The 23,938-nt window shown below is 55.0% G+C and overlaps 1 protein-coding gene across 4 annotated transcripts; it reads left to right on the top strand.

The window, feature by feature from the left end:
- Positions 1–5,717: 5,717 nt before the first annotated feature.
- Positions 5,718–23,840, top strand: NRBP2 (nuclear receptor binding protein 2). Of its 4 annotated transcripts, none has more exons than XM_034420056.3 (18): positions 5,718–6,450; positions 14,801–14,923; positions 15,027–15,128; positions 15,679–15,768; positions 16,001–16,041; positions 16,145–16,239; positions 18,175–18,198; positions 18,418–18,501; positions 18,585–18,640; positions 18,782–18,877; positions 20,546–20,678; positions 20,783–20,885; positions 21,218–21,268; positions 21,411–21,546; positions 22,123–22,176; positions 22,648–22,711; positions 23,515–23,570; positions 23,702–23,840. In XM_034420056.3, the coding sequence occupies exons 1-18, from the start codon at positions 6,334–6,336 to the stop codon at positions 23,813–23,815; spliced, it is 1,539 nt and encodes a 512-aa protein (XP_034275947.1). In that variant the 5' UTR covers positions 5,718–6,333; the 3' UTR covers positions 23,816–23,840. The 4 variants fall into 4 exon arrangements, with proteins under 4 accessions (XP_034275947.1, XP_087747607.1, XP_087747606.1 ...); XM_034420057.2 differs by lacking the exon at positions 5,718–6,450 and adding an exon at positions 6,574–6,734; XM_087891481.1 differs by lacking the exon at positions 21,218–21,268 and having other exon boundaries at positions 6,197–6,450.
- The last annotated feature ends 98 nt before the right edge of the window (positions 23,841–23,938 follow it).

Raw genomic sequence — 23,938 nt, forward strand, 5'->3', positions numbered from 1 at the left:
GCTGCATGCCGGAACACTTCCCGCCTGCGCGGGAGAGAATGAGAGTCGTTGCTGCCGGAGGCCGAGGCAGCAGCCCAACGCGTTGCCCGACACACGCCGCCGCGTGTTGGGGTCGGCTGGTGACTGCTGCGGGACGCTGGCCTTAGCTAGATCTGCAAGGAGCTGGCGTCGGCGCCGCCAAGGTGAAGCTCAGCTCAGGCGTCTCCTGCAGTGCGAACCCAAGAAATAAATAAGGGCGGCGGCGGCGAGCGAGGGAAGGGAAGGGAAGGCAAACCGGACGACGTGCTTTGCTCAGTTGTGCGTCCGGTCCTCCCTATCCCCGGGCTGGCCGCCGCCCTGGAGACCCGCTCATCGCCCAACTGCGAGAGAAATGGACGCTGCGCGGAGCGGGAAGAGGGCGCTAGGAGGAGCAGCGCCGGAGGGCCAATCCAGCTCTGCCAGCGCGCTGCCCCCGCGACCCGCGCTGGATGCTGAGCCTCGGGGGCAGCTTGCCCACTGAGCCACAACACTGGCGCGGTGGCCCGCTCCCCAATACAGGCTATTGCGGGGTGGATGGGTGTTCTCGCTTCGGTCCCCTCCCATTTGCCGCCTTTCAGCCCAGGCAACCAGCGAACACCGGCATATAATGGTTGTGGAAGAGGAGGGTCAACCTGCCCGAGGCTTCCCTCACACCCCGCCGTTGCACCCCACTTCCTGTTCATCTGCCCCCCACCGTTCAGTTGGGCTGCTCTTGCCTTTACAGGTGCCAGTGGACTGGCCCCATCAGAAATATCTTCAATATCTTCATGAACTACTTAGATGAGGGAACAGAAGGGGAAATTACTAAATTTGTGGATGATACTAAGATGGCAGGAATAGCTAACACCCTAGAAGATAGGCTCAAGATCCAGATGGATCTTGACAGGCTTGAACACTGGGCCCTATCTAACAAAATGAAATTCAGTGTAGAGAAAAGTAAAGTCCCACAATTAGGTAAGAAAAACCAAAAGCACACATATAAACTGGGGGAAAACAGGCTTACTAGCAGTGACTGTGAGAGGGATCTTGGAGTCTTAGTGGACAACCAGCTAAATATGAGCCAGCAGTGTGCAGCGGCAGCCAAAAAAGCCAATGCAATCCTAAATTGCATTAACAGAGGGATACAATCAAGATCAAGTGAGGTACTAATACCACTCTATAAAGCCTTAGTAAGACCACACTTAGAGTCCTGCATCCAGTTTTGATCACCACACTATAAAAAAGATGTTGAGACTCTAGAAAAAGTGCAGAGAAGAGCAACCAGGATGATTAGGGGACTGGAGGATAAAACATACCATGAACAGTTGCAGGAACTGGGCATGGCTAGTCTAGTGAAGAGAAGGACCAGGGTTAATAGCATATGATAGCAGTCTTCCAATATTTGAGGGGCTGCCACAGAGAGGAGGGGGTCAAGCTATTCTCCAAAGCACCCAAAGGCCAGACAGGAAACTGATCAAGGAGAGAAGCAACCTGGAAATAAGGAGAAATTTTCTGTCAGTGAGAACAATCAACTGGAATGAATCTCACCTTCTCCTGGTTGTCAGCTCTGGAAGCCATTTGGAAAATGCTTGCCTCAAGAGTTTTTAGTTGGAGTTGGGGTTTTCTGGAATGCTGACATTGGTCCCTTCACTACTCGACCACTGCCTGCTTTTCCTCCTCTCTCCTGCTGCTGGCATCTCACTGGATTTTATTTATTTTATTTTATTTTATTTTTCAATTTATATACCGCCCTTCTCCCTGAGGACTCAGGGCGGTGCACAGCCAGAATTAAAAACATGAAATACAAATATTAAAAACAATTAAAATCTATATAAATTTGGCCCAAAATTTAAAAAACCACAAACCAATTAAACATTTAAAAATTTTAAAAAAAATTTCTTCCTAAGCCAGCCCGGCTTGCTGGAAAAAGTGGGTTTTAAGGGCACGGCGGAAGGCACTGAGGTCTTGGATTCTCCTTATCTCTGGGGGCAGCTGATTCCAGAGGGTAGGTGCCCCCACAGAGAAGGCTCTCCCCCTGGGGGTCACCAGCCTACATTGTTTGGCTGATGGCACCCTGAGGAGGCCCTCTCTGTGGGAGCGCACGGGTCGCTGGGAGGTTGTCGGTAGCAGCAGGCGGTCTCGAAGATAGCTAGGCCCTATGCCATGGAGAGCTTTAAAGGTGATAACCAACACCTTGAAGCGCACCCGGAAGACCACCGGGAGCCAGTGCAGCTCGCGCAGGAGCGGTGTTACATGGGAGCGCCATGCTGCTCCCATCACTACCCGCGCTGCTGCGTTCTGGACCAGCTGGAGCCTCCGGGTGCCCCTCAAGGGGAGCCCCATGTAGAGAGCATTGCAGTAGTCAAGGCGAGAGGTGACGAGGGCGTGAGTGACTGTGCACAGGGAATCCCGATCAAGAAAGGGCCGCAACTGGCGAATCAGGCGAACCTGATAAAAGGTCCCCCTGGTTACAGCTGTCAGATGTTCCTCCAAGGACAGCTGCATATCCAGGAGGACTCCCAGATTGCGAGCCCTTTCTGTGGGGGCCAAGGACTCGCCCCCAATAGTCAGTGATGGAGTCAACTGACTATATCGGGATGCCGGGAGCCACAGCCACTCAGTCTTGGAAGGGTTGAGCTTGAGCCTGTTCCTCCCCATCCAGATCCGCACAACCTCCAGGCACTGAGACATCACTTCAAGGGCATCGTTGGGGTGGCCTGGGGTGGAGATGTACAGCTGGGTGTCATCAGCGTACTGATGGTATCTCACCCCGAAGCCATGGATGATCTCGCCCAGCGGCTTCACATAAATGTTGAACAGAAGGGGCGAGAGGACCGATCCCTGCGGCACTCCACAGACGAGAGGCCTCGAGGTCGACCTCTGCCCCCCTGCCAACACAAACTGCGACCGGTCGGAGAGAAAGGAGGAGAACCACCGCAATACGGTGCCTCCCACCCCCAACTCTTCCAGCCGGTGCAGCATGATACCATGGTCGATGGTATCAAAAGCCGGTGAGAGGTCTAACAGGACCAGAACAGAGGAGCAACCCCTGTCCCGAGCCCTCCAGAGATCATCAACCAACGCGACCAATGCCGTTTCCGTGCTGTGCCCAGACCTGAAACCCGACTGGAATGGATCTAGATAAGATGTTTCCTCCAGGAATTGTGGAAACTCTCGCGCCACCATACTCTCAACAACCTTCGCCATGAAGCGAAGGTTGGAGACAGGACGATAGTTGGCCAATATTGCCGGATCCAGGGACGGCTTCTTGAGGAGAGGCCTCACCACCGCCTCTTTCAAGGCGGGGGTGAGGCCCTCTCGCTGCTTAGCTCATCTCCCCCTCTGCCCTTCTGACTTTTCCCGCATGGTCCTTATACCATCCCAGTCAAATGGCTGCCCAAACTATTCTTGAAAACCTCCAGCGATGGAGACCAGACAACTTCTGGAGGCAAGCCATTCCACTGGTGATTCTAATTGTCAGGAAACTTCTTCGTTCCAGTTTGGATATCTCTTTAAGGAGTTTGCGCTCATTGCTTTTTATCCTGCTCTCAGGTGCTTTGGAGAATAAGGTGATTCTAGTCCCATTTTAGGCATGAAAGCCAGCTGGGTGACTGTGGGCCACTCAAACTCTCTCAGCCCAACTCACCTCACAGGGTGGTGATTCTGGGGAAATTAGGAGGAGGAAGATGCCTTGAGTTAATTTATGAAAATAATAAAGGTGGGATTTATCTAAATAAATAAAACCCCAGCCCTCTTTTGATCCAGAGGAAGCTGATTTGAATATCACAGGAAGGGGAAGGAACCTTTTGGCTAAGCTTCGAGTTCCCAGGCCTGGATGAAGGCTGAGGAGCTATAGGTAGTTTTCGCTTAACAACGATTTATTTATTGAAGTTATAAGAGCATTGAAAAAAAGTGACTTTCCACTCATCACGCTTACAACTGTTGCAGCGTCTCCTAGTCAGGTGATCACCATTTGCGACCTCCCCAGGCAACTTCTGACAAGCAAAGTCAATGGGGAAGTTGGCAGGGGGTCATGCGATTCCTTGCTTAAGGACTGCTGGTGATTTGTTTAATAACCACTACCAGGACTGCTGGAACTGCCATTGTTAAGTCAGCATGGTTGTGAGTGATGTTTTGCCTAATAACCGCTCCACTTGGCACTGGGGTTGCCAGGTCCAATTATGGTCATTAAGCAAGGACCACCTGTATTAGGACCTCTGCCAGGTAGCTCTAAAGTGTCTGCAGAGCAAGGAAAAGGACCAACAAATGTGAATCCAATCTTTAATAAAGGGGAGCGGGGAGAGGATCCCTCTAATTGAAGCATAGACCTGAAAACATTTTGAGCATGTGGGAGGAAACCTCCAGAGAGCCTCTGCTACTTGAGCAGGCTGCAAAAAGTCTTGTCTAGTGGGAGTGAGATTCCTCTGCAAAGAAATGTTTGAGTGGCAGGCCAGCACTTCATAATGGCAATAGAATGGTCCGTGGATCTTGGGAGGGGGCTCTGCACCTTCTTTGGCTCTTTCCACTCCTGAATTGAAGGGTCCTAGAAGCAAACAGAAAACCACTCTGGCGCCATGAAAGGGGCATCTTCCTGTACCCCTTATTGTCCCTCATGGATGGGAAAGCCTACCAGGCAGAGCACAGCTGGAGGGGGCTTCCAGTAGTTCATGCCAGCGACTGAGGAGTAAGACCCCCTTTCACTGGTACAAAAAACAAGGACAGCTTGTGCATTTGTAAAATGGGGTGGAGGCAACATCACAAGGGAAGGGCAGGAAAAGAGTTTGCGGGGAGGTTCTGCCCCTGAGTAAGTGGCCTTTGGATGGCTTTCTCTTTAGGTATGCAAGCACATTTGGCTGGATTCTTGGAGCCTTGGTGGCGCAGTGGACTAAGTGCAGTTAAAGTAGCACTTAGTTGCCAGCTGCCTGCAATTACTGCAAGTTCAAATCTCACTAGGCTCAAGGTTGACTCAGCCTTCCATCTTTTCGAGGTAGGTAAAATGAGGACCCGGATTGTGGGGGCAATAAGCTGACTTTGTATAAAAAAGAACACTGCTGGGGTGGGGGGGGGGAAAAACCCTACTAAGCTGGAATATACAAAAGTATGAAGGCTATTGCTTAACGCATTGTAAGCCGCCCTGAGTCTCCGGAGAAGGGCGGCATATAAATCGAACTAATAAATAAATAGATTCAGATGCTTCCACCAGTGTCTTAATTCTGTGCAGTTAACTTTTTGGTGTACTTACCACACAGGACCACCACCCACCCCACCCCTGTCCACAAAGAGTGTTGCCAAGGTGCCGCTCCTGCCTTCTGCAGGATGAGCTGGTGGGAGTGGCAATGCCTGCCAGCACCCAGTTCCATTAGAACAGCAGTGTCAAACTCAAGGGAGGGGGGGAGGGGGGGGAGGGGCAGATATGCTTAGATCTGGCCTGTGGGGCCGCCCTGGAAATAGCAAAGGACTGGCCTGCGGTTCTTCTGCCAGTGAAAACAGGCTGCCAAGCTCTGTTTTCGGCTGCCACGGCCTCCTACAACCCTCTGCCAGTGAAAATGGCACCTCCCCACATGTCGAGCTGGCCACATCCACCCTGGCCACGTCCCCCCCCCCGCCCCTCTCCAGGTCAAACATCACCATCCATGAAATCGAGTTTTATACCCCTGCATTAGAAGGAGGGATCCTGGCGAAGAGGCTCCTGGCTCAAGCAAATGCCCCCACACCACCCCAAACCTTCCTGCCTGCAGGGCAGAGCAAAGCGGCTCCACTCCACCCAGGAGGACCCTGGTGGGCTTCCTCAGCTCTGGGGAGGTGACCTCGAGATAGCGTCTCTCCTCTCTTACAAGGGACCGCCTGGCTGGCGCCCGTCTGCCATTCTGTCAGGCCTTTGGGGACAAGCCCAGGGCCCCATCCAGCAGGGCCGCCCATTGTGGGTGCAAGTCGGGTGCCCAGAACACACCAGAGCGGGTCTTCTCGAGTCCCTTGCAGGCCACCACAAGAGGCCAGGTCTGAGCAGCCTAATGCCCCACCCCACATTACAGGGAAGGGACAGCCTCGTCCCCTAAGAGCAACCGAGGGGAGACCTCCGCAACCAGTCCCTAAACATCGGAGCCCTCCGGTGGGCAGCGTAGGTCGCCGCAAGGCCGGGGCTCGGCCACCGAAGCACGGCCGGACCAACTCGGGAGGCGGCGGAGGCGGGCGGTCCTCCGCGCCGCCCCGTGGTGACGCCCGGCTGCGCTGCGCAGCTGGGACCGCGCGGTAAAGAGGCGCGGCGGCTGGGCGTCCAGTGGCCTCCCTGGAGCAGCGGCGATCGGGCCTCGCCCTCCGCTGGCCTGGCCGGGAGACATGTCGGGGCGCGCGGAAGCGGACCAGACGCGCGCGGCCGCGCAGGAGGAGAGCGAGGACGAAAGCGAGGTGCTGGAGGAGAGCCCGTGCGGCCGCTGGCAGAAGCGCAAGGAGCAGGTAGTCGCGGGTTGGGGCGCCGCGGAGGAGCGGGGGTGTCGGCAGCCAAGCGCCCGCGCCGCGCCGCCCTACCCGGTCCCGGAGGCGGGTATTCTTCCGGGGACGGGTGGCCCGACTGGATGATCTTCTCTTGCGCCTCACCCGCAGGAACGCTGCCAGACAGGACAATTTTACGTGTTTGTTTACTTATAACTCGGTCGAACTACATTCCTCGGTCCTCAGAAGCTCCTACCGGGCCCGGGGTTTCCCATTCCAGCCTTTGCCCACAACGCTCACCCCGCGAGGTAGGCTCGCTGAGTCGGCCCAGCTCTCTTCCCGCCCATCGCCTCCACCGCGGCGCCCCCCTCCCCCCCTCCCGGCGCCCGGCTGCCGCTTTGTCGGCGCGTGAAGCTGCCTGGCGGGAGATTGTGGGGCGGGGGGCGCAGTTGTACCCCGGCAGTTCCAGGCTGTCAGTGGTGGGATCGGGGTTCCATCCTGGGACACGAGGGGCCTCCCTCCTGACCGCCGGCTCTTGTCACCAAGCACCCCCGACCTTCGACTGTCTGCCGGCGGATCTCCTCCCCTTAGCAAGGCAAAGGAGGGAGCAGTGGCGATCCTCCCGCCTCCCACTTCCTGGCCTTAGGGAGCAGGGGAAGCGGCAGCTCTTCAGCTGGGGCAAGGTGCTCTTCCCCACTGCTGGCCAAACCCCATCCCTCCCCCACTGCCCAGAAGGGCCTCCTAGGCCTCCATCTGGGACATCCTCCTTCCTGCTGGTGGAGGAGGCCAACTTTGAAGGAGGGGGGCAATGCCAAGGAGCGCAGCTTGACTGTCCCAGGTCCTCCTCCTGCTCAAACCTCCCCCCCCCCCGCACAGCAAAGGCATCCCAGGGGCTCTGGAATTTGGCCATTCAGTCAAAGTCTGGCCAGAGTTAAATCACCAGCGCGGAGGCTTCTCTGGGCAGAGGAGTGGGGTGGATGCACACCTGGCCCTTTTGTGAGGAGGGGCTTGTGGGACTCCTGGGTGGGGAGGTTCTTACCCTGCCTGTCCTTCTCTTTGAGTGAGCCCCCCCTCCAGAGCTGGCAGAGGTTCTGCCCTCAAGCGGCTGCCTTGTTATCTACCCCAGAGCAAGCAATACAGCTCCTCCCGCATGCTGCTTGAGCTGCCCCCTTTCTCCTGCCTCTCCCGCTCCCTGGCAGAGCCTGTCTGGGGACTCTTCCCCAGCGCCCCCCAGCAAGCAGCCACCCTGGCCCTTTGTCCTCCAAGGGACTTCTCCCGAAGGTCAGAGTGCAGGAACCGGCCTTGCAAGTACATGGCAGCTGCCTCCCAGCTGGGATTTTGGACAGCCGCCCCTGTGCTTTGTTTGGCAGCTCCTGGGGATGGGGGGGGGGTTGAAGAGCTTCCTGAGTGAGCGCTTAGTCTGCCCCATATCTTTGAGGCTGCTGCTCACCCATCATCTTTACCCGCAGGCCTCTCCTCAGGGCAAGTGGGATTCCTGCCCAGCTCACCCCACGGGCCTTGTTCAGCCAGCTCTTGGGCCAAGCCTGGCTTTAGCCAGCAGGGGCACCCAAGTCTCTCTCCCCCTTCTCAGGCTGGCAGCAGCAGCTGTGCCCACGAGGTTGCCCTGGGAACCCTTGTGGGGAGCTGAGAGCAGCAGCCACTGGCTGGCTCTGCCAAGGACACCCTGGGCCACTCCGCCTCGTGTGGGACTCAGGGCCGCCTGAGTTATCTCTGCCATATTTCTCCCAATGGCTGGTTTGGGAGCCACATTGGGTTCATTTGGAGGGGGCCGAATGGGGGAGCCCTCAGGCTTTCTGATTTATTGCAGCTGACACCCATTGTTCTTGGATGGTCACTGATCGAAGAAGGATCTTGCAGGGCTGGTCAGCGAAGGGCATCTGCTGAGAGGCTATGGGTCATCCTGCATTGGGTAGAACCTGAGCTTGGCTGAATTGCTGCTACTGCTGCTTATCTCCCCAGGGAGGAGAGTGGGGGCTTGACGGGAGGCTTATCGGAGGAGGGCAGGGCTGGGCCTTTTCCTGGTGTGGCACTTTAGACAAGCAGCCTGTCCCCAGTGCTGCTCCCCAGAGCTTTGGCTCTGCTTCCCTGAGTTTTGCTTGTTATGGCCCAGTGGTGGGTTTCAAACTTTTTTTACTACCGGTTCTGTGGGTGTGGCTTGGTGGGCGTGGCATGGCTTGGTGGGCGTGACAGGGGAAGGATACTGCAAAATCTCCATTCCTACCCCACTTCAGGGGAAGGATACTGCAAAATCCTCATTTCCTCCCGATCAGCTGGGACTTGGCAGAGAATAGATGGGGGCGGGGCCAGTCAGAATTTTTACTACTGGTTCTCCGAACTACTCAAATTTCCACTACCGGTTCTCCAGAACTGGTCAGAGCCTGCTGAAACCCACCTCTGTTGTGGCCTCAAAGGAAACCTTCGTTCCTGCTCATGGGGCGGCCTTGGAGCGGAGCGTGGGTGAGCGGCCATTTTGCCTTGCCAGAAAGGGAGCAATGCATCACCTGTCAGCCCTGCGAGGTAGACATAGTCAGGAAATAGACACCCCAGAACACTCCCACTTGAGTTGACCTGGGCTCTGAAAGCCTGGGAGATCCCTCCTCTGCCCAAGAGCTTGGGCAGGGTGGTCTTGAGTTCCTTCCTCACCTGCTTCTGTCATGCCAGGCCCATGTTTTTGCAGGGCCTGCTGCCCAGTCTCTTTGTGGGCATCTCCACATTCCTCTACTGCTTCCTTCAGGAAGGGAATGCAGAAACTATGGATGTAATTGCTAGGCCAGATGTAGGTATGGCAGAATAGTTTTAAATAAATAAATAAATAACTTTATTGTCATACCCATACAACGAAATTCACTTAACACCCAAAGACCAGGTCCAACACACATAACAATCCCCAAACACACTCTCACCCACCACAATTCCCCACCCCTAAACCACCCCAACATCCACACAACAGACCAAGTAATACTGTCCCAACAGCTCACTGATGGTGGCCCTTTAGTTCATTGTTGAGTGTAATTACAACTCTGGGATAAAAACTATTCAGAAAACGTGTGGTCTGAGTTTTAATTGTTCCGTATCTTCTGCCAGAAGGCAACAGTCTAAAAAGATTGTAAGCAGGATGGGAAGAGTCTCTGAGAATGTTATGCAACTTTCTTAAACAGCGAGATTCCAAGATGTCGTCCAGGGCTGATAGCTGGAGTCTGATGATATTCTGGGCAGTTTTAATGATTTTATGTCTCATCCTGACTTTACAGCGCCAGTAAACATGCAGTTAGCTTGGAGGAGGGAAGTGATGGGAAACCTCTTGTAAGGGGTGGCCATGTGGAAACCCATCTCCGTTTGCAGGGTTTGCAGGAGGCCTGTACTTTGGGGGGGGACACACCACAAATCATCCACTTGGTCCTGAGCGTTCTGGTCATTGGGGCCTCCCTGGGCTCCCAAAAGAATCATTGCCGCTGGGTTGGCCACCTGAATCTTGCAGGCAGTTTTTTTTTTTTTTTTTGCTTTTAATTTATATGCCGCCCTTCTCCGGAGACTCAGGGCGGCTTACAATGCGTTAAGCAATAGCCTTCATACTTTTGTATATGTATACAAAGTCAGCTTATTGCCCCCACAATCTGGGTCCTCATTTTACCTACCTTTGAAAGGATGGAAGGCTGAGTCAACCTTGAGCCTGATGAGATTTGAACTTGCAGTAATTGCAAGCAGCAGATGTTAATAACAGTGCTTTAGTCCACTGTGCTACCAAGGCTCCGTTGCCATGACAACGGCTTCATCAGAAAGCTGCTGGTACCCAGGCCAGGCTCTCCTTTGGGTGGCAGCCCCCCTGCCCTCTCCCCGCAGATGGCAGGAGGGAAGAGGGAAGGGCAGGGCGAAGGGTTTGCTGGTGGGACAAGTCCTCTCCTGGGCAGTGCTTTCCTTTCCTTGCCCAGGCAGATGTATTTTTCCTCTTGTTTATTTAGTTTTATGATGAACACATAGGCATAGATGCTAATTCAGTATCAAGAGAATAAATCAAAATGCCAAGAAAAATATTAAAATACACCCTATAAATTATCCGTGAGAAATAAACAACACTAAAACCCAGGATCTAATTTTACCTGCGAGCTGTAAAGACACCGGGTGAATCAGCTGCGTGATCTGCCCAAACACAGACCAGAAAAAGGAGGCTGCCTTGGCCATCAGAAGTGAGCGGGGAAGGGGGTTCAAGCAGAGGAGGTACTTTTCTCCCCTTTCCTCCGTGCTCATGCAGGGGTGCAGACCCCCTTCCTCCTCCTCCTCCTCCTCCTGCTAGAAAGCCACTCTGGCACTTGGCTGCGTCACCTCCCCAAAGCCTCCAGTCTCAGGAAAACAAGATGGCAGTGCCCGCTGCTTCCTCCTTTGCTGGCGGTCCTGCTGCTGAACCCCGGTTCCTTATGGGCCCCGAGGGGGTGAGGGGAAGTGGCTGCCTTTGTTCCTGGTTCCCCTGGGCCAGGGGGCTCCTAGGATGCCTGCTGCCAATCTCAGCCCAGGGGAGCCCATCAAGGAGCAGAGAATCAGCAAGCCAACCTTGGCTTGTGCAGGAGGAAAGCAATTTTCCCTCCCCCATTTTTTTCTGGGAAGACAGCCACTGGTAGCCCTGCTGGCAAATGGCAGAGGAGGGGATTCTGGTAGCAACATCAGGCAGCCACCACACTCCTGGGGGGCCCTTATTTGGACCTGGGACTACTCTCCTAAAGCAGCTCCTGGAAAGAGTGGTGTGTGTGTGTGGGGGGTGTCTGGCTGCAATCCCCTCCCTGGTCGTCCAGACTGAGGCTCCTGCCCTTGGAGGACCCAGGAGAACGGCTCTCTGTCCTGTTTCTTCTGGGGAGGGGGCTGTGCTCACCCAGGGGGGCCCTTGCCAGTACAGTGGCGATCACCGCAACAATACTTAGCACGCTGAGCTTTGGGGCGGGGGTGGGGGGGAGTGTTCAGGGCCCATCCTGAGGTTCCACTTGTTCTGTGTGGTAAGCTTATGTGTCACATGGGTCACGTGTGAGCCCAGGAAACGGGCTGATTTGGCCATCCCAATAAGGGTGTGTGGGGGGAAGGCCCCCTTTCCCCTCGGAAGCTGGCCTCTTTCTCATCCCCTTTCAGTGGGGGCACAGCTGGAGGGCAGGAGGCGAACACCCTGTCTCAGCCAGGGTGTGGCATGTGTCGTGTGGGTGCCCGTTGGTTCTCTTGCCAGCCTGGCTGCTGAAGCTGGATGATTTATTTATTTATTTATTTATTTATTTATTTATTTATTTATTTATTTATTATATTTCTATACCGCCTTTCTCCTGTAGGACTCAAGGCGGTGTACAGTCAAGAAAAATATAGACACACAAACATCATAAAATTGCTAATTAAAATTATTACTTAGTTTGGTCAATTAAATAAAACCCAGAATTAGATAACATTTAAAAAATCATTCACATGTTTGTATGTTTAGCCCTGCCTGTTGGAACATCAGGGTCTTGAGGGCACGGCGGAAAGCACGGAGATCAGGGATATTCCGTATCTCCGGGGGCAGTTCATTCCAAAGGGTTGGAGCCCCCACAGAGAAGGCCCTCCCCCTGGGAGTCGCCAGTCGACATAATTTGACTGACGGTACCCTGAGTAGTCCCTCCCTGTGAGAACGAACTGGTCGGTGGGAGGCTATTGGTGGCAAAAGACGGTCTCGTAGGTACCCAGGTCCTAAGCCATGGAGCGCTTTAAAGGTGATAAGTAACACCTTGAATCGCACCCGGAAGACCACCGGGAGCCAGTGCAGCTCGCGTAGGAGAGGTGTTACATGGGCGTAACGAGCTGCGCCCATAATCACCCGTGCGGCTACGTTCTGGACCAGTTGGAGCCTCCGGGTGCTTTTCAAGGGGAGCCCCATGTAGAGAGCATTACAGTAGTCCATACGGGAGGTAACTAGGGCATGAGTGACCGTGCACAAGGCGTCCCGATCCAGAAAGGGACGCAACTGGCGGATCAGGCGAACCTGATAAAAGGCACCCCTGGCCACGGCCGTCAAATGATCTTCTAAAGATAACCGTGAATCCAGGAGGACACCCAAGTTGCGGGCCCTCTCTGTGGGGAGCAAGATCTCATCCCCTATTGTCAGTGATGGTACCAGCTGACTATACCGGGACGCCGGAAGCCACAGCCACTCGGTCTTGGAGGGGTTGAGTCTGAGCTTGTTTCTCCCCATCCAGATCCGCACGGCCTCCAGGCAACGGGACATCACAGCAAGGGCATCATTGGGGTGGTCTGGGGTGGAGATGTATAGCTGTGTGTCATCAGCATACTGATGAACACTCACCCCAAAACCACGGATGATCTCACCTAGCGGTTTTACATAAATGTTGAACAGAAGGGGTGAGAGGACTGACCCTTGCGGCACCCCACAAATAAGGTGCCTCGAGGTCGACCTCTGCTCCCCTGCCAACACAAACTGCGAACGGTCAGAGAGGAAGGAGGAGAACCAGCGAAGCACGGTGCCTCCTATTCCTAACCCCTCCAGCCGGTGCAGTAAGATACCATGGTCGATGGTATCAAAAGCCGCTGAGAGATCTAATAGGACCAGGATAGAGGAGCAACCTCTGTCCCGAGCCCTCCAGAGATCATCCACCAATGCGACCAATGCCGTTTCCGTGCTGTATCGTGACCTGAAGCCCGACTGGAACGGATCCAGATAGACAACTTCATCCAGGTATCGGGGTAGTTGTCGCGCCACCACACTCTCAACAACCTTCGCAACAAAGCGAAGATTGGAGACTGGACGATAATTTGATAATATAGCCTGGTCCAGGGAAGGCTTCTTGAGGAGGGGCTTCACAACCGCCTCTTTCAAGGCGGCGGGAAAGACACCCTCACTCAGAAAAGCATTTATAATCCCCTGGAGCCAGCCTCGTGTAACCTCCCGGGAGGCCAGTACCAACCAGGAGGGACACGGGTCCAATAAACATGTGGCAGCGTTAAGCTTGCCCAGAATCCTGTCCATGTCCTCAGGAGCCACAGAGTCAAACTCTTCCCAGATAACGCTCTCAAGACCTGCCCCCGTCTCCTCCCCTGGATCTACCCAATCGGAGTCCAGGCCTTCCCGAATCTGAGCGACTTTATCATGCAGGAATTGTACAAAATCCTCAGCTCGACCCTTTAAGGGATCTTCCCGTACCCCCACCTGAAGTAGGGAGCGGGTCACCCTAAACAGCGCAGCTGGGCGGTTCTCTGCAGATGCAATAAGAGCGGAGAAGTAGCTAGACTTCGCCGCTCTTATCGCCATTAGATAGGTCTTAATATAAGATCTCACCTGTGTTCGGTCAGATTCCGATCGGCTTGTCCTCCAATCGCTCTCCAGGCGTCTTTTCCGACGCTTCATCTTTCTCACCATTTGGTTGGTTCCGTCTCCCTGCGGTGGGTGGAAGTGACTTGAAAGTCCATGTGAAGGAGAGAATGATCAGACCATGACAAGGGCTTGATGTCTATATCCCCTATTCTTAGATCATTCAGCCACTGATCAGAGACAAAAATCAAGTCCAGAGTGTGATTCCCCAAGTGGGTGGGGCCTTGAACTACCTGGGTCAGGTCCATGGCCGTCATGGAAGCCATGAACTCCCGAGCCGTCTCCGACATCTCACCAGCGGATGGCAGGTTAAAATCCCCCATAACAATAAGTCTGGGGGTTTCCACCGCCACCCCGGCTATAATGTCGAGCAGCTCAGGCAGGACCGCTGTTACGTGGCAAGGTGCCAGGTACGCAATCAGTAGGCCCATCTGAATCCCCCGACCCCACTTCACAAGGAGGGACTCACATCCAGCTATCTGAGGAACAGTGGCCTCCCTTGGGCAAAGACTTTCTCTAATGATTGCTGCCACTCCCCCACCCCTTCCCTGAGTCCTTGGCTGATGAAATGCATGGAAACCTGGCGGGCACATTTCCACAAGGGGAACTCCTCCCTCCTGGCCTAACCAGGTCTCCGTAATCCCTGCCAGGTCAGCACCCCCCTCTGAAATAAGATCATGAATGAGGGGGGCTTTATTTACCACTGACCTGGCATTACATAACATCAGCCGTAGACCCAGGGTCTGAGACTCTGAACAACCCGGGAAACGAGCAGTGCTTTGGGGGTCGGAGTGGGCAATCGCTCGTAAACATCAAGTGCGCACTCCTGAAACATAATATGGCCCCCTGCAGCCGTCATATCTGCCCCTCCCACTTACTATACTAATGCCCATCGCTTCATCCCCCTGCATCCTTGTCAGATTTCTGTCCCCATCCTCCCCACCATGATTATCAGACCCATTACCCCTTTCAGTGGATTTATGGATCCCCCCAGATCCATTCCCACAATGATGATGCCCACAGGTGAACCAAGGCAACATGCCTGGGCTCCAGAGCACGTTCCTCGCCATGGACACAGAGGAAGGCGTGGAGGTGGTGTGGAATGAGCTGCAGTTCATGGACAAGGCGGCTTTCATGGCGCACGAGGTGAGTTGGGTCCGCAGGAGGAGCGGGGCCTGTGCCCAGAGTGCCAGTCTCTGCCTGGCCCTGGCAGAGGCTCCCTTCCCCTGAAGTGCCGCTTGCCCAACAGGAGAAGATCAAGGTCACCTTTGAGCAGCTGGTGGTCGTTGACCATCCCAACATCGTGAAGGTGCACAAATACTGGCTGGACGTGAAGGAAAGCAAAGCCCAAGTGAGTTACCAGAGGGCAGGGCAGACTGGTGAGGCTATGGGGCTGGAGGGCTGGGCTCAGGACAAGGGGCTCCAGGAAGCCATGAGGTCACCTGGAGAAGGGCACTGGTGGGCAGTGTGAGGGCTGGCAACATTCGGCAGGCCACAGAATCAGAAAGTGGGGCTGGGAAGGGCACCTGGGAATAAGGGCCCCCACTGGGACCACTCTGACCCAGTGATGAAATCCAAATTTTTTTACTACCGGTTCTGTGGGCGTGGCTTGGTGGGTGTAGTGTGGCTTGGTGGGTGTGGCTTGGTGGGCATGGCAGGGGAAGGATACTGCAAAATCTTCATTCCCTCCCCATTCCTAGGGGAAGGATACTGCAAAATCTCCAATCCTACCCCATTCCTGGGGGAAGGATATTGCAAAATCTCTATTCCCACCCCACTCTGGGGCCAGCCAGAGGTGGTATTTGCCGGTTCTCCGAACTTCTCAAAATTTCCGCTACCGGTTCTTCAGAACCTGTAAGAACCTATTGGATTTCACCCCTGCTCTGACCCCTCCCCTGCAGGTGATCTTCATCACAGAGTATGTCTCCTCAGGGAGCCTGAAGCAGTTCCTGAAGAAGACCAAGAAAAACCACAAAGCGATGAATGCCAGGGTGGGTAATACCCACCCCACCCCTCCTCCCGCTTCGACTGCTTGCGTCAGCTGCCCTGGGAGCCCTGCCAGAAGGTTGGGTGCAGGGCCCCTGATGCCCCTGATGGACCCCCACGGTTGCCACACTGAGCCCTCAGGCTGCCAACAACCTGGGAATAGAGTTATAGGGGGTCTGGGTGGAGGGGCTCCCGACGTCACTGACGGCCTTTTTCCCTCTGCTCTCTCCCCGACAGGCATGGAAGCGCTGGTGCACCCAGATGCTCTCAGCTCTCAAGTAAGTCCTGGATTCCCCCAGCCCCTCCTCAGCCCTGCTGGCCCTGCTGATGCCCGGCAGCACCTGTCGGGCCCAGGGCTCACCCAGCACTCTTTCCCTGCAGCTACCTGCATTCCTGCGATCCCCCCATCATCCACGGCAACCTCACTAGTGACACGATCTTCATCCAGCACAATGGGCTCATCAAAATTGGATCAGGTATGAAGGAGGTGGGCCAGGTCAGTCTCTGGAGCCCCTGAAAGGAAGTCCAGCTAGGCCCTAGCTGCTGCTAGGGGGACTCCTCCCACTGCCACAGCAAAGGTAGTATTCAGCAGGTTCTGACCAGTTCTGGAGAACCGGTAGCAGAAATGTTGAGTAGTTCAGAGAACTGGTAAATACCACCTCTGACTGGCCCCGCCCCCATCTATTCTCTGCCTCCAGAGTCCCAGCTGATCGGGAGGAAATGGGGATTTTGCAGTAACCTTCCCCTGGAGTGGGGTGGGAATGGAGATTTTACAGTATCCTTCCCCTGCCATACCCACCAAGCCACGCCCACAGAACCGGTAGTAAAAAAATTTTTTAATTCCACCACTGTGCCACAGGTCTCTGAGAAAGACCTGTGTCCTTCCCCTCCCTCCTGTGTCCTGAAGCCCTGGTCATTTCTTGGTTGGACCACTGGAACATGCTCTACATGGGGCTGCCCTAGAAGAGTATTCAGAAGCTGCAGAGGATATAGAATGCAGCAGTGTGGACCCTCCTGGAGTGTGTAACCCCGCTGTTGCTCATTTGCTTCCAGATCCAACTCAAGGTGTTGGTCATTACCTGTAAAGCCTCTTGTGGCATGGGTGCAGGATATCCAAGGAACTGTCTCCCCCCAATAGGATTGGCCCTCCCCACTCACTTTGGATCCCATCATCCAAACTATTTGGGCTGGTGGGTACAGGAGAAGAAGTCTTTTTTGCAGTGGCTCCCACCTTCTGGAATATTCTCCCTCTGGAGGCGAAGTCAGCCCCCACCCTCAGGGCCTTCCAGGGCAGTCTTGGCTCTGGTGGTTGGCCCAGGGCCCTGATGGGGCATTCTGGGCTCAGGATGGCTAACGGGGTAGAGAGGAGATCCCCATGCCTGCATCACCTGTCCTCTTCGTTTTTAGCTTCTTCTTTAATTTTTCCCAATTTTAAGTTTTTCATATTTTTACTTTTTCTTATTCTGTAAGCCACCCAGAGTTGCTGTGACTCTGAGATGAGTGCCATATAAATTTAATACGTAAAACAAATAGGAGTGTGGGAGCCTTGTTCCATTGCTTTCACACACGTGTGTGTGTGTGTTGGCTTGATCAAGTTTTCCCATGCTTCCCATGACCTGCTAATATCTATACATCCCCGTGGAAGAGAACTCCTCTTGTGTGTGGACCAGTGCTGGGTTTCAAATTTTTTTACTACTGGTTCTGTGGGTGTGGCTTAATGGGTATGGCATGTCTTGGTGGGCGTGGCAGGGGAAGGATACTGTAAAATCTCCATTCCCACCCCACTCCAGGGGAAGGTTACTGCAAAATCCCCATTTTCTCCCGATCAGCTGGGACTCGGGAGGCATAGATGGGGGCGGGGCCAGTCAGAATTTTTACTACTGGTTCTCTGAACTACTCAAAATTTCCGCTACTGGTTCCCCAGAACTGGTCAGAACCTGCTGAAACCCACCTCTGGCGTGGACCTGCCACGCATGGTCTTGGCCTGGGGTGGTGGGGAATGTCTTCCCCTGTCTGAGAGAAGATGCCCACGGTGGGAGCACCTTCCAGAAAGAGGCAGCACAGCCTGAAGCTGAAGGATAGGAGACAGAGGAAGAGAGCCAAGATAGTCCCTTCCTAGAATCTCCCACGGGGGTGTATTCATTAGGCTGAGAGTAGCGAGGATTCAGCCTGGCAAGAATCTGCCTAGGGTGTGTAAGCAAATAAAGAGCTGACCTCTGGCTGAATTGCTGGTCATCGTTGTCGGGCTTAGCCTGACATATTGTGCAGGACTTGTTTGCTCAGGATGAGAAGCAAACGCATGAGGCTTTTGCTGGGATGACATGGCTGGCACTCTTCTGCAGCTTCTGGGTAAGAGCCCCCGCATCTCTGTAACAGCCTTCTTCTTTCTCTCTCCCCCCCCCACCCCGCAGTCTGGCATCGTGTTTTTGCAAAGGGTAAGTGAAGCTGCCTGGAGTTGCCTTTTCACACCTCTCTCTGCCGTCCAAAGGGTCCCTGCTGGCTCAAATCCTTCAGCCCTCACCTGGCCTCAGGACTGTGTCCTGGGCAACCTCATCTAGGCCGCCACGCTTGGATGCAGGAAGCCAGCTCTGGAGGACACCCTTGGCCCTAGTCTGTGCTCCCTCTTGAGCATTTACCTCCCTTCCCAACTGCAGCCCTTCCGCCTGAACTCCACAGCCCGGTCCATACAGAGCGGGAAGACCCGCGGAACCTGCACTTCTTCCCACCGGAGTACGGAGGTGAGAGCGAGCCCCTTCTGGTGGGGTGACGGGCTTGGTCATTTTGGGCATGTCAACTCCATGGGATGCTGTTGGCTTTTCAGAGATAGCCGATGGCACAGCGGTGGACATCTTCTCCTTTGGGATGTGTGCACTGGAGGTAAGGGCCTGCAGGGGCAGAGGCTGAGTGGGAAAAGTTCCCCCTGCCCAACTTCTGCTGCTGGGGATCTGGAACCCAGCTGCTGCCTGCATGGCCAGTCCTTGCAGGCAGCAGTCCACTCCATCTTGGCCTCTCCCACAGATGGCTGTGCTGGAGATCCAGTCAAATGGGGACACCTCCGTGACCAAGGAGGCCATTGAGCGAGCCAGGCATTCTTTGGATGACCCCAACATGCGGGTGAGAGGCAGCATGACCCCTCTGGGGTGGGGCAAGGGGTGACAGGGTGACTCCCATAATCCAGTCTTCTGGAATAGTGCATAACATTTCCAGGGCCTGAGCTCAGAATTGCAAAATAATCCTGGTTGTATAGATATGTAGATATTACACTTGTCTTCCTGGGGGTGGGTCTGATCTGCCCCCCAGGGTCTGATGGAGTTCTTGCCATCCCTTCTTTACCACCTGCCCAGTCTGGACTAGAGAGGGGTCATATTATACAGTGCCGCAGGAACCATTTGATGCTAAAAACTGCCTCCCGCTGGTACTGCCGTGATTTGAGAACAAGCTCAGTGAGCAAGGAACATTTGGCAACTGTTGATGTAACAACAGTTTTGCAACATTCAGATTTGCTATTAATTTGGGGAGGGGGCAGTCTTCATGACATTTAGAACCTAATGCCAAGCAAAAACCCTGATTATATAAGGAGGTAGGGAGGTATACACTTAAGAAAGAAGATCCTTAACTCCATTAGTTGGGAAAGGTATAGTTTACTAGAGGTCAAGTGAAATACAGTAGCACAAAGTGAAATTCACGTGCCAAAATCCCCAAATCAAACTTCCCTTGCCTTAAGTGCCCCCCCAAAGCCCAATCAAATTCAAAGGTGTTTTCAGAACGGTGGCTTCAAATGTGGGTTGGAATGCAACTGGATTCCGTTCCCAGCTGGTTGAAACCTCCTCTTATGGGGAGATACAGTGATCCTCTCCCCTTCCATCCAGTCCCACCCTAGAGTTCATGGCAGCCTGGCACTGAGCCATAGCAAGAGGCAAGGGTGAAATGGCAGCTGCCAGTCAAATGTGCAGGTATTTCTATTTGGGTGGGTGGGTGGGTTCTTGATAAATCACGGGGTGATGAAGTTGCCAGAAAGGCAAGCACAATTTTAGGTGGCCTCCACAGAAACAAGTTACCAAACCTCAGGGACAGTTGGTTCTACTTCCTGCTACCTCAACAAGTCCCACCTTGACTACTTACGTTTGGCTGCAGGGAACTTAAGATCCTTACATAAGAAACGTGTTAGCAACTACTGCAATGGAGTGAAAAATAAATTGGAGTGGGAGCTGAAGAAAAATGGGATGAAAACTGAGGGAGCAGGTGCAGTTGGCTCTGCCAGGCTGGGCCCACCATCTTTGTCTTCAGTCTGGAGGGCACCTCCTCTTGCTCTGGGAATGCCTCTTGGCTTAACACTGCAAGGGAGCCTTTCTGGCTGCCACTGAGCACCACAAAGATTTTGCTTGCAGAATTTTCTGTTCATTGAACAAATCTGTGCATCAGTTCAATGTTTGGCATCTGTCAAAAGCTTGGAAGAATAAATTAGTTTTCATCAGACACATGAAATATCATTATGCATAATTAGGAAGATCCTGCTTAGCCAGTTGCCCCCGCTGTCCTTTCAGAATCAGTGGGCTGGAGGACTGATGCGCCACTGGTCAGAAGAAGGGTGTGGCATTGGCATGGCTGGTCTTTGCCAGGGTGAGCTAAATGGACCTAATTAACATGCCACAGCCCGTTTTGTGCAGGTCACCCCTTCCTGCTCAATCTTCAAACTGTCCTTGTGTAGGGCTGAGCTACCTGTCTTGCTGGGAAGAGAGGCTTTTCTATCTGTAACCATCTCCTCTCCTCCCCCTGCCCAAGGAATTCATCCTGGGCTGCCTACTCCTGAATCCCAGCCGGCGGCCGACAGCACACGACCTGCTGTTCCACCAGGTGCTTTTTGAGGTCCACTCCCTCAAGCTCCTGGCTGCCCATTGCTTTATCGCCCACCAATGTGAGTTCAGGGGGTAGGCTGGGAACGGGGCAAGCGGGAAGGGCAGCCTTGGGGAGAGAAGGCTGGCTGCTCCTGGCTTGGAGTACCAGTCCCCTGTCTTGCAGATCTGTGGCCTGAAAATGTCGTGGAAGAGAAAACCAAGGAGCTGGATCTCAGCGAGGTGATGGCAGAGATTCGGCGGGCAGGGCGGCTGCCAGTGCAGTGGAGGTGAGTCTGGCGCACAAGCAACTCCCCCCGGAAGGCTCACCTGCAACATGCAGGGTGCCTGCCTGCAACCTGGGGTTCCTGGCTGACCTGGGTAGTCGTAGGCAGAGATACTTCCCCCGCCCTCACAGCCCAAAGCTATCTCCATCGCCCTCCTTCCTCCCTCTCCACCAGGGGACAGCCTAGGGAGGGCAGGAAAAGCAGAAGCCAGGTCCTTGCTGCATCTGTCTCCAGCCTTGGCATGGGGGGTTGCTGGCAGCCACGGCGCCTTGAACCCTTCTGGTCCTGTTGGGTGGTCACAGAGAACTGCCCTAAATTTGCCCTCCCCCCCTCAGATATTCAGAACTCTCTTTCCTGGAATTGGACAAATTCTTGGAAGACGTCAGGTGAGTTTCTCCTGCTTCTCTCTCTGCAGCCACCCAACACTCAACTGGGGGAGCACAGGGGAGAGCCTGGCCGTGGGACAGAGAGCTCCCTGACTTTACTTGCTGGGACCCTTTCCCTGAGCCATCTCACTCTTTCTGCCAGGAACGGCATCTACCCCCTGATGAACTTTGCCACTGTCCGGCCCCATACCTTGCCACAGTCCAGTTCCCAGGCCCTGGAAGGCCCCCAGAAAGCCCAAACTCCCACACCGGAGCCTTTTGATGTAGAGACACGGAAGGTGAGGTGGCTCTGGCGGGTCAGCAGCTCCCCTGCCTTGTTTGAAGCCCAGGCAGGCAAGAGGGGGGGGGCTACCTGCGGGACTCTACTCCACTAATTGCACCACTTCAGTCTGTTTTCCCCTGGAGTGGGGGGGGGGAAGAGGAGGCAGACCCACCCCAGGATGGGTAGCAAGGGGTCAGGCCAGGAGCCTCAGGACGTGTCATGGCGATGGGATGGGGACTAAAACCTTGACAGGAGTGGAGAAATCTTTTCCCCCTAATCGCCTGCAGGAACGCCACACGTGGCCCCAGGCACCTTCACAAAATGGCTGCAGCCAACACCCAGTGCTGCACGCCCATTTCTCTGGAAAAAAGACTAAGCTGCCTGGCAATCTCTCTTGGCTGGCTTTTGCGGGGATGATGCTGTGGGTGGGAGTTGTTTATTGGGAGGGAGGGTTCTCAACCATGGGAGATGCTTCCACGCAGGGCCAGGGAGCCAAGCTTGGGGAGAGCCGCAGAAAGGGCGGCTTCCAGCACCCCTACCAGCAGGGCCTTGGCAGGGGGCTTCTACTGAGGGCTGCCCTTGCCCCCACCAGGTGGTGCAAATGCAGTGCAACATGGACTGGCAGGAGGAAAGGCGGCAATGGCACGTACGTATGGCTCAGGGAAGCACTTGCAGGCCAGAGGAGCACCAGGCCAGGCATCCCAGGGAGCGGAAGCTGGGACTTTTCAACAGCCTCCCCTTACCCTACATTTAGGCGTCCCTGTGAAGACCTAAGGATAGGGAGGAGATTCCCCTCTGGTTTAGAGGAGGTGGGCACAGGGAAGCCCCCGGCCGTTCATAGTGGAGATCAGGCCCTGCTTGGGGACTTTGGGGAGTGGGCCTGTGGGGCTAAAGGGGCTGAGGCAGCACGGTCCTAAGAAGCTCTTGGGCAGGACAAAAGTCATTTTATAAAGCTTGTTTTTGAAACTGCTCCAAACAACAAGAACACCTTCTCTGGTATACATTTGCTTTCCCAAGAATTCTTTCTTAGTAGTTTTATGAGTAGATTTTGGAAGTGCCTTCTTCTTCAACTGCCCCAGACGGCCACAATTCATGCCAGCCTGTGCCTCCCTAACAGCTGACCCTCCTCCTCACCCTGGAAGACAAGCTCCACCGCCAGCTAAGCTACGACCTGCTCCCGAGTGAGTCCAGCCCACGTCCCTTCCCCTGGGCGCGAGGGGCATGGGTGGTGGGATGGGCAGCGATGCCAGCTGTGCCTCTGGATCTTGGGTAGGGGTCTCCCCCCGCAGCCTTCCTCATCTCTGCTGCAGACCAGACCCTGGCCTCCTAAGGCACCTGCAGCTTCCTCCTTGCCCTGAGGAGAATCTGGACAATGCCATCCCAGGCCCTCACCCACGGGGTTTTGTTTATTTATTTGGCTATGGGGCCATGAAAACTTCCAGTGCCGAGGAAGAATTGTAACACACCTAACCCAGTCGCCCCTCAGGAGATCCCAAAGGCCCACTGAAGCAGCCAGGTGCAATGCTTTGCAAAACCCAGTCTCTCCCAGGGAAGCTGGTCCTGGGGCCTCATTCCCTAGAAGTAGGGCCCTGCGGGGAGCTTCTCTTGCAGGAGCAAAAGGAGAAGCAGCCCTAGAGCTACCCGCGTCCCAAGCCTTGAGGGGCTTCACAAGGGACAACCAGCACCTTGGATTGCACTCAGAAACAGACTGGTCATCGAGGTTGCTCTCAAAGCAGAGGGATGACGCGGCAGGACTGCCTTGCGCCCACCATTGCTTGGGCTGCTGCGGGAACCGAGGCTCGGGTGTCCATGAGTGAACCCCCCCCCCATCCAAGAAGGGCTGGCACAGCAGAGGGGTCCCCGCAGCGGCTCTCTGGCCCCTCTTCCTGCAGGGGTGCCAGTCCGGGCCCTCTGAAGCAGCTTTGCAGGAGGGCCAAAGGCTCCACTTCACCTTGTAAGGCTGGTCATCCCTGCTCGTCCACAGGCGACAGTGCCAGAGACCTGGCGGCTGAACTGGTGCACTATGGATTCATCAGCCAGGTGAGCCTTCTGCGCCTCGCCCCCCCCGCTAGGTTTGGGGGTTTCGGTCAGGGCGGCCGGCAGACTTGAAGGGGGCGGGGGGGGGGGTCTGCGAGCACAAGCCCATCCGCTCGCCCGCTGCTCTCTTCTAGGACGACCGGGAGAAGCTGGCGGCGTTCCTGGAAGGCGCCCTGCAAAGACCCCGGGCTCCTCCCGCCCGAGGCGCCGGCTCCAGCCCCGAGGCCGGCGGCCAGAAGGGCCCGTGAAGCGGCACCGGCCGAACGAGGGAGAGAAGCCGGCTGCCCGGCAACCTCTGCTTGGACGGGGCTTGCCGCCTCTCGGCCGCCTTCCTTCCCTCCAACCCACGGAGGCGACGAGGGGCAGCGCCT

Source organism: Pantherophis guttatus, chromosome 3 (assembly GCF_059756535.1).
Source record: "Pantherophis guttatus breed Tessera chromosome 3, ASM5975653v1, whole genome shotgun sequence".
Lineage (NCBI taxonomy): Eukaryota > Metazoa > Chordata > Lepidosauria > Squamata > Colubridae > Pantherophis > Pantherophis guttatus.